At 55.9% G+C, this 10326-nt stretch overlaps 1 protein-coding gene across 1 annotated transcript; it reads right to left on the reverse strand.

Annotated features, from left to right (window-relative positions):
* Nucleotides 1-1063: 1063 nt before the first annotated feature.
* Nucleotides 1064-9739, reverse strand: H310_07870 (hypothetical protein). Its single transcript, XM_008873382.1, has 4 exons — nucleotides 3874-9739; nucleotides 3623-3813; nucleotides 1937-3560; nucleotides 1064-1870 (listed from the first exon to the last, which is right to left on the reverse strand). The coding sequence occupies exons 1-4, from the start codon at nucleotides 9652-9654 to the stop codon at nucleotides 1433-1435; spliced, it is 8034 nt and encodes a 2677-aa protein (XP_008871604.1). The 5' UTR covers nucleotides 9655-9739; the 3' UTR covers nucleotides 1064-1432.
* Nucleotides 9740-10326: the final 587 nt, after the last annotated feature.

The following is a 10326-nucleotide window of genomic DNA, read 5'->3' on the forward strand; positions in this document are numbered from 1 at the left end:
GCAGTACCCAACGCTGTCGAGAAGTTGTAGCTCATCATGGACCCGTTCGCGTTGTCGAAGGCACATATTTGGCGGCGCCAAGTAGCATTGCGCGAAAAATCACTTGCCACGGGGAACAGCAAACACGCGAGGCGCTTGGAGTTTCTCCATGGACTCCTTCGCGCATGCGATCATGAGCACGTGCAAGGGTAAAAACCACATGAGACACAGGTTCATCTCCCCGTTGGCATCGGGAAATATTGCGCCGACCAGTGATGCATAAGCCAGTAAGCTGCGTGCGAAGAACCAACAGAAGAGGAAGACATGCGCGACGCTAGAGTGCGTCATGGGGTACACTGCGTCCTCGTTCGTCGAAGCCGCCCCTCCACCATCCTAGTGACATGGAGTTCGGAGAAAGCCATGACGAGATCTCGCCAATTGCTCAAAGTTCCTTGGGAACGGGAAATGGAAAGACTTGAACACCCCCTGTCGCTAGAGGCAACGTCCGGAGGTGCTTGACAAGTGCTTCGAAAGCCAATTTTGACATGTCTGGCGGCAAGCTGTTGTCGTTGATCAATGGCTGGAGAAAGTTGAGGAGTGTCGTTGCGATGTTGCGCTTGCAGGGACTTGGTAAACGTCAAGCGGGTCGGCAAACGAGGGCAAGGCAAACCTCGGCGCCAAGTCGACAAGGTGTACGATGGACTGACAGCCTCTGCAAAGTAATGCCGGGTGAAAGTCAGCGAGAACGAAGGGCCGGGTTGGGTTGTGGTGCACCACGTCCAACCTGCTGCTCCATGAAATCCAACCAATTGCCCCGCACGTCGCCTCTCATTGGAGCCGATGGTCTTTCCTCGGTGTACCCGACGGTCACACGTCGACCGGAGCAACTTCACGGCACGATCTCACAGCATGCCATTGTGAGGTGTCGCGTGAAAAGGAAGGCAGCCCGTCATGAATCAAAGATGGCTGGTCGTCGGTTAGGCTGTTGTCTGTGCTTTCATCGACTTTACTTGTGTGATGACTCGGGTGGAGCTAACCTTGGGGCCCTCGGTGACGACAGAAATGGCCAAAACCCACCACGACAAACCGCACGTCCATATCCATGTTTGGACTTGTCCCATGGACGACTCTACTACGAATGCAGTGCTCTTTCCGACCGCACACACCTCTAGTCCGAACACGACCACCCACTCGAAGACGCTACATGTCAACAACGTCCCTTCGATTGTTCGACCAAATCGCCACGAGTTTGATGCGCTTGATTCGGCTCGTGCACGCCACAGAATCCACTGACAGAATGCGTTGGACGTTAGCCATACGTGAATGACTCGCGCGATTTCGCAACGTGGCCCCGTGCACATTTCAAAAGTAGGTCCGGCTACGATCTGGCTTTGCCGCCGCCTCACAACGCCAGATTCGTTTGTCGTGGTCAGCGTACTCGCTTTGACACGGATCAGTCGATTCGGACGAAAATCTTGTCTGCCATCTTGTAGCTTTTCTTGTCTCCGTCGTCGTAAAACACCGCGTGCTCACGGGTCGCGGGGTTGTACGTGGCGACGCGCCCCAAATACCATTTTTCCTTGGCCCACTTGACCTTGACCCGATGGCCGACCAGTTGCATCGGGTCGTCGTCACTGTCGTACAACTCGTCCGAAAACGACGGCGCGGCGAGCAACGCACGAAGGCGCGGGACAAACTTGACAATCGACTTCTCCACGTTCTTGACAAGCGCCGGATGAGACGTTGCCACGTCGCGCCATCCACTCGTGGACCTTGGTTTGGTCAGCACTGTCTTTTGCGTTTGCAGCGACCCGTCGACGCCACGATGTGTGAGCAGCCACTTTTCCACCCACGACCAGCTGCGCTGGTGTTCGAATAGCCACGTGCCCACCTACCACACGAACCGTAAAGCACGTCGCGATACCACGACATGTTGGCCACATGCCGACGTAAGTACCTTTGAGATTCGTTTTGCCATGCGAAGCAACATGTCGATTGTGGTTTCCGTGGCTTTAAAGTACTTTTGCTGCGACGCCATGATGGCAATGAGCCTTGTCATGCCGCCGTCGACGCGCTCGTCGCAAAGAGAGTCCCCGATCGACAGCAGCACACGCAGCGTCCGAAAGTACGGCTTGAGTACGTGGTGGTCTTCCTCTTCAATCGCGTTCAGAACGTAATCCATCCATGCCATCGAAAAATCGCGCGATTCCCAGCACAGCGACGTGATCACGGACGACCACGGAATCGTTTCCGCACTGTACGCGTTCGCACGATGGGTCAAGAGACAAATCCAGCCGTGGGAAGACAGGATGTTGTCCGGTTCGTCCAGGACCACAGGGAGCCGAGTCGTCGACAGAATTGCAGACGTGCTGTCCGCCGAAACCACTTCCTCCCTGGGCGGGACATGTCGTAGGAGAAGGGCAAGGAGTTTGAACAAGTTTTCGTTGCCAGTCAAGACGTGGGGTGGAGGGGACGGGGCGAGAAACGCTTGGGCAAGACCACCCGGGTTGTGGAGCTCTTGCTTCTTAAAATCGCGAGCTGGCGGAGCTGTTTCGTCGCCAGTTAACATCATGCACACCAGTCGGTCCACCACGCAATGGCGCACCAAGAACTCACATGCGCCTGGTGCTTTTTGCGCAAATTCCAACAAGACAAGCGTGTACGAGTGGTCGCAGTCGAGAATCGATCGAAAGTGCGTCAACAAGCGCGCGACCATGGGCTGGCACTGCGCTACCGTACATGGTTCCATGGCTTTCAACGTAACTTCCACCACAAATTCGCGAACCAGCGCTTGGTCGTGCAGGATAAACACGTCCGAGAGCAAGGTCGGGTGCGACCCCAACGTCTGGACCCACCACGCGCAACCTTGTGGGTTATGGCCGCCGACAAAGGACAACACGAGCGCCTTCCATTCCAGCATGCGAGCCACTTCACGGCACTGCCATAACGTCCCAAACACATACGTGGCGGCAAACTGAAGCGCTTGGAACGTCAAACCGTCGTCAAACGTTCGGTCGTGGCACAGGTCGTAGGTAAAGGTTGTGCAGGCAACGTCTCCCACGTACTGCTTTCGCCAAAACGTTTGGTTCTCGGCGTTGATGGCTCGCCAAATGGCTGGATTCACTCGGGGCGTCGCAGTGTGGTGCTGGAGTCGACGCTTCAGTCGCGCCGATGCAGCCACGACCAGACTCGTTGCTACAAACGACAGCGATTTCGACACCTTCGCTGGAATAGTCGTTAACACTGGCTTTCGTCGGGTGTAGACAAGCATAAACGCGCTGTGGGTCTTCATGGACGCTGGCGTAGTCCCGGCCGTCGGGCTCTCGTCGAGCCCACCGAAGCACTCTTCGGCCAAATGGCGTGGGTCGAATGGCGTCACCACCGTGTCATTAAACTCATACCACGCTCCAGTCGGGTCTTTTAAGTACGCATAGTAGTGCCCCGAATGGGCGGTGCCCATGTGGATGATTGTCCCGCTCAGGTCGTATTGGTAGTACTCTGGCGCTCGCCATTCTATCGATGCGTTGGATGCGTCGATCGAGTGCAGTTGCCGCAGCGCTGCCTGTCCCTCCTTCGTGTACCTACGCACGACACACTTGGTCAAGCCAGCGACCACCTGCCATGCGCAATCCCTCGTCCGTACCGCCGCATGTCTAACTCAAACGGAAACTCGAAGCGATCGTGAACTTTGACCTGCTGCATGGTTTCAAAGTTGAATTCGAAGCGCTTGAGGTGTAATATGAGGCATTCCGGCAATGTCTGAATCGAAATGCGCTTGTGGGTGTCCATCGCGTGCCGTTCGCCGCGCGCATCATCGTCCCATGTATAGCTCACCTAGAGCCACAACATCCAGGTCGGTGGATGGATAACAATCATTGCACAAACAACACCGACCGTGTCGCCTTCCACCCAGCTGTCCAACGCTTCCGCCAGGGTCTTGCGGTCCCGCACCGCCACGGAAATGTAGTGGAACGGCTCAGTGCGTTCGCTGTACCTGTCGCCATCGGCCACCAATTCGTTGCTAAAGACACCCCCGAGAGCTCGGTGAAACTGGGCCTCGATCTTGCCCTGCTTGCCGTTGTTGAGCTCCGCCTCGAGCTGTTGCAAGAACGACGTCAAGAATTCGCTCGCGTCTTGCTGTAACTTGACGTTGACAGGGGCGCCGGTATTCGTCTTGAGCACGGACAGCAGTCCGATGGGGTTTACGTATGGGCGGGAGCTGCCCTGGAGGTGCGCGTACAGCGACTGGAGCTGAAACAGCACGGACGACTCGTCCGGACAATTCGCCGACAACACGAGTTGCTGAAACGGGGGAAATAGAAACCCCATTTGAACAACCGTGTTGAAATAGCACGTGCAGCCCAAGTTCTTGAGACCGACAAACGCGCCGCGAGTTTTTTGGGCGGTCGGTTTGGGGCTGGTTGCACTCGTCGACCCGACTTTCGACAGCAGTTTGTCCTTCTTTGGCGCTCTCGCATCAAACGAATGTTGCGGAATCATTCGGTTCAACACGAGCGGCAGCGCCACCTTGGGACTGACGTCGATACAGCGCAAGAGCAACTGAAAGGCCACGGACCGGGAGGTATTCGACCGGCACTTGACGATAGCCGTGGTCGACGCTGGAAACAAGCACTTGTCAAACACTTCGACAATCAAGGCCGTGATTACGTTTTCCGACATGACACGGGCGTCTTTGTTCTTCATCCAGAACAACATTGTGTGGAGCAATCCTTCGAGGACATGGTCAGCTGTCTCATCAGGCGTTGTCAAGTGCTGAAGTCGCGCCAACAGCCTCGCCATGGCGTCTGCGGGTTGCCACGTTATAACTGGATGGGGGATTGCTTTGTGCAACGTCGCCACGATGTCTCCGTACAAATAGAAGAAATCGCCGTGGCGGACCTGGCCATCGTACGTTGCCAAGAGCGTCATGCAAAAGTCAAACAAGGAGCTCCACGACGACGGATTCAACGTGCAGTTGCACACATTTTGGAGGGTTTTGACAGTTTCTCCCCGAACCTGGGAAGATGGGTGGTCCAGAGCCGCGAGGAGAACGGTGTGGACATGCGGGTGTGTCATGAATGCGTCGGCCATTGCTTGGGGCGGCGACGACTTGTCCACCACGACGACCAGTTGAAACAGCAACGACATGGCATGCACCAACGCTAGCTCACACACCTTGTCTTCGCGGTCCAGGAGCGGGGCCGGTGCATATGCGATCGAAAACTCGTCACATTCTGTTGCATTGCCCACGATGGTCGGGACGAATGAATTGGGAGTGTCCGAGCAGCAGGATTGAGATACCCCTGATTGTGTCTGGCTCGTCAAAATGGAGTGCGCAATGTTAAACACGTTGTTCAGCACCACCACCCATGGCAAATTTTGATCCGTGGCCACACGTTCAGGCCACTCGATTCGGTGGTTGCCTTGCTGGAGAGCGGCGTCCAACATGTCAAAGATTCGTGACCAACCATGCCACACTAATAGGTTCTTGGCACTGGACAACGCTGTCGCATGGTCGATCAAGACTTGGCGGACGTGAACAGCGACAACACTCGACAGAGTGTCAAGGGCCGGGTTGTTTTGAAGCTGAAAGATCAACGTTGGCAGCGACGAGTTGCGGAGGATTTCCTCCAACGAACGAGACGGCGACTTGGAGTGCGGCAGTCGAGAGAGCACTCGCCACACCGGGTCGCACACAGTCGGATCTTCTAGCATCTCGAGCAACGATGAGAGCCACGTCGACGTCAAATATTTCGCTACGGCCGACCAGTCGGCGGCAGCGTCGACCGGCAACATCCACTTGGCCGTCGTCATCTTTTTGTGTCCGATTGTGTCCAACTCGGGTTTCTTCAACACGATCACCTCCACGTACGCTCTTTTGTTGGACGGTTGTGGCTTGCCAAACACCCCCGCGTCTTCGAGCGTGACCATGTTGTGTTGCTGCACTGTGAGCTTGACTTTGGTGTCGGTGAGCATGCGGATGCCTTCGGCGAAATGGCCGACGTCGGCAGCGACTCGATCGCGCAACTCGGCTACCAGACACGATCGTGGGAGCGTGTAGTACAGCGGCGCACTCGTTCGACCGTCCTGCATCTTAATGTAAACCATGAGATCTTCCGACGGGACCGGCGCCGGTTGAAGCAACAGGTTTCCACCAACGTCGCTCGACCCACGCGGCTGCGCGTGAAACAAAAACATGGCCAGAAGCTCGAGCAGCCGCCGCGCGACGTTTGTGTTTGCTAGTGACGTTGCATCGTACACATGGGACATGCACCACACGCCAAATTGAAGCCACACGTCCCGTCGAGTGTGTTGTTGGCCGGACGCTGCGGCAAGCGTTGACGACGATAGGTGCAGCAACAGGTATACAATATACTGCTGTGCCCTCGACGCCACCGTCGCGTCGGTGCATGTGGTAGCGATCGACAGCAACGTGTCGTACGCGCACAAGTCCGTAAGTGGAACATCCACGGTGAACCCGTTCGCAACGTGGGCGTCCGTGAGATGCCGGTGAATCGCGCCGTTTACAAATCGAAACAACCGTTCGAAGCATGCGAACTCGTGCGCGTCCATCGCCATGCACTGCGTGAACTGAGTGGCCAGGATCGTCTCGACCGTGTCGTTGGTAAATGCGCCGTTGCTTATAAACTTGTCTGGCAACACGACTACGGCGGCGGCTTGCAACGCCTTGGTGGAGCTCTCTGGGCAGTTTGGGAGGACGCCCAAGAGCCACGCAAAGTATGCTTCCCGACGATGAAGGGTCTTGATCATGGTCGTAAACAGCGCCTCGATATGCGTCTGGTGCAGCACCAAGCCAGACTTGGTCAGGACGAACGACAGAAAGGCCAAACACGCGTCGACATAGCATGGCAGGACGGCCGAGACGACGTCCAGCAATTGGTATGTTGTCTCGAGTTCGTCAATGAATGGATGTAGAGGATGCAATTTGATAGCGTTCTTGATCGACGAAGCCTCCACCGCCGACGTCACCCCGCTCAGATCCATTTCGTCCGGAACAAAGTTTTCCATGACAGCTTGCAACACGCGCAGCGCGAGCTCGACGGGCACGACGTGTTGGCCCGACTTGGTCGTTTGCGCTGGGTCCATGGAAGGCGCCGACGCCAAAGCCCGCACGCACAGTTGAATGTACTGTTCGCGGGTATTCGTTGTTTGCCCAGCACCATGGTCGTGTCCTGTTTCAATACGATGCATTTCGTGAAGCAAGTTGGCAAATGCCGTGACAAACTCGCGATGCATGGGGTGGTCGGGCGCGTGCGTCGCGGCGGTCCACAGGAACTCAACTCCCATCGACGCGACTTTGTTCAGGGTGACCAAATCCACCGCAGCCGTCCGTGTCGAGTGCGCTTTGCCATTCGCGAGGCGTGTAATGCGCGTTAAAAAGTGTATCGTAAGCCCGTCGTACTCGTCGATCGAAATGGTGTCGTGGAGGAGGCGGGAAATCGCATCCAGCAGCTGGATTTGCATCGACGCCGCCAGTTGCAGCAGCATGTCGTACACGACCTTGCGACGCATCGTTTGCTTTCGGCCAAGGTGCCACAGCAGCGTCAAGTGCACTTCTGTCAATTGCCCGTGCTGGGATAAGAGCACAAGCAACGGCGTGCTACGTTTCCACACTTCGACGTGGGCGTCTCGAACGGACCGCGCCGTCGCCCCCGGTGGCATCGCGGTCGGGTCGCCCAAAATGAGCTCGATCACGTTGGCCTGGCGCAACCAGGCTGCAAAGACCGATGGCCGCAGCCATCGCGCCCTCGCAGCATTCGCTTCCACCGGAGTCGACGTGGTGGATGCCATTGGCGCAACCGACACAAAGGACGACGTTGTCTTTGTGATCAAAGATGAGAGCCGTTGGAACGACCCAATGCGCTTCTTGGCACTTGCCGACGCAGCGCCCGTCGCGGTGGACGAAACGTGGCTGTCGAGGTTCTGCGCCAGCGCGAGCCACTCGAGCATTTGGTTCATCCCTGTGAGCTGATGGGACAACGCAGGACAGCACAAGTATTGGTATGCCACGTTGATTCGAGTGAGTTCCAGACGTTCGACGAACGCAGAGTCCTCGGATGGATCGAGCCACGATGTGTACAGCGCGTCAATGCGATCGAGCACGGATTCGACGACGCGTTCGTGGTCGTGTTGGAGGTCGTCGGGGCTAACGTGATGGATGCGGTCAAACGAGGCGTGGAAAAATTCGGTCAGTCCGTCCACGTCGGTCTCTGTCGGGGTCAGGATTGGCTTCGCGTGGAGGAGGATGGCCAAGTACATGTCTAGCTCAGGGAGAGGTACCAGTCCCCCCTGCATGGCCGACTCCGCCTTTGGGCGCTTGACGCGGCGCAAGATCGCTCGAAGCCCACCCGCTTGAAAAAAGTACTCCACGTTCTCGACAAAGTACACGCTTCGGCAGGGCGACGACCTCAACGACCCATTCGACCCTGCCACCTGGTCATAGTAGATTGTGTGTTCCAGGTCATCGAGTCGTTCCCAGTGCGGCGCATGGCCGTCGGGCTGGTAGTACACACTGCATACGTCGTATCCGTTGCAGAGCAACTTGAGCAAAGCCACGACTGCGTATGGATACACGGACGGGGGAATCAACCCGGCATCGCCGAGGACCGCTGCGACCCAGTGCTTGATGCAGTGCTGAAGAAATGCCTGCATCGCGAGGGCTGTCTCGGCGTCTCGGCACGGAGCGGCCATGCACGTTTCGACGAAAGGTACCAAGCAGCTCGTAAAGTATGACGGCTGCATGTCAAAGAAGGACTCGTCCAACGTGTGGTGGATCGCATCAATGTCTGCCGGCACCAACAGGCGGCGCATCGACATCGCACGGAGCGTTGGGTACGCAGGTGAGAGGTACACGTTGGTGTGGGTGCCCAACGGGGCCACTCGTACCCGCACCTGGCTCGATTCGACGACGACTTCTTTGTGCGGCACCTTGAACTGTGGAACCAACAGGACGAGCGCTTGCGGCGGCAATAACCGCGAAGGAGTCACGCTCGTGTTGGCCTTGACTTGGGCAGCGCGCCAGTTCGGGATGGTCGCGCTTGCGCCGGCTGCGTCTAGGAGATCAACCCACGCCCCGACCGCAAACCGAGAAAGAACATGCGACATAGAGGTCGAGGCAGCCGAAGACATCGCATCAAAGTCATTGACTTCTTCAGCCGTGGCGCGCTTGAAACATAGTCGATGCGCTAGAGGGTGATGGACGGAAGAGTCTTTGCGGTCGGCCGACGAATCGTCAACGGCAACATCCACCCACTCAAAGTCTGGAAGGGACGGCACGATGGTCGACTCAGTTCCCTTTGTTTCGTACGGCATAGCGTCGTCGATGCGGAGCTGCTTGATCGGCAATGCTGAGTTTCCACCGGTCGAGAAGAGAAGGTAGAGAGTTGTGGACGGTGACGTCGTTGCGTCGTGTGATGTCGTCGTCGTTGGTCGAAGGATCGGTTTGGCAACCATGTCGTAGCCATCCATTCGGTGTGTGTGTATGAGCATCGACCGCACTGGTGGCAACGACTCTTGATCGGGTGCTTGCAACTTGTACCAGAGATACGTTTGTGGCGAGATTTCAGCGGCGGCTCCTTTTGGATTGGTCACGCGATGGTACCCTGGTGGCGCCAGCGCTTGTCCATATGTGACTTCGAAGCCCACGATCCACATGACCGTTCAGAGCTACGGATGACTGTGGCAGCAGAAGGGACCTGTGGCGATGCCGTGACCGCCGCTCCGATTGCCGAGTGCGAACGTTGCAAAACAAATGTTTTGAAAAAAGTTCATTTTCATTAAATTTTTATTCAATTTTGAAAATCGCAGCTTGATATCGTCAATGCTTTAGGGTTGAATTCGAAACCAGAAATTAATATATATGGAGCAATCTGTGTTCTCACCAACTTGACATGTTGAGACACATAGCATACAGTGCGCACAATAAGTATACGCCAGGAGGAAATTTCAGTCCCATGATGCCAATCAATTCGTCTTCTTATGCCAAGACGCGTCGCCTGCATTCGAAACTCAAAGCGTCGACAAATTGTGCTAAGAAGTCCCAGAACTACTAATGCATTAACGATTTTGGAATATTCAGTCGCAAACTGCTGCGCAATATTTATACGCCATGCGAGAAAACATGACAATTTCATGCTTATGCTGCAAAAATACCAATGTTAGTACTTAGTCATTGCACCATTGGCTTGAAGCACAGCTACACAACGTCTTGGCATGCTTTCAACCAGGCCATGGAGTGTTGAAAGTGGAATCTGCGACCAGGCCAACAAAATGGCCTCTTTCAGCTGGCTGACCGTTGAATATTGCCTACCATTCTCATACACCTTA

This window comes from Aphanomyces invadans, assembly GCF_000520115.1.
Source record: "Aphanomyces invadans strain NJM9701 unplaced genomic scaffold supercont1.15, whole genome shotgun sequence".
Taxonomy (NCBI): Eukaryota; Oomycota; class Saprolegniomycetes; order Saprolegniales; family Verrucalvaceae; genus Aphanomyces; species Aphanomyces invadans.

Bases quoted from the DNA above. Each gene is read 5' to 3' on its own strand.
- H310_07870 (XM_008873382.1), bottom strand. From the start codon at position 9,654: ATGTGGATCGTGGGCTTCGAAGTCACATATGGACAAGCGCTGGCGCCA. The intron at 3,814-3,873 runs GTCGGTGTTGTT...TTGTGGCTCTAG, and splicing joins GCTGGGTGGAAGGCGACACG to GTGAGCTATACATGGGACGA. The intron at 1,871-1,936 runs GTACTTACGTCG...TTCGTGTGGTAG, and splicing joins TGGCAAAACGAATCTCAAAG to GTGGGCACGTGGCTATTCGA.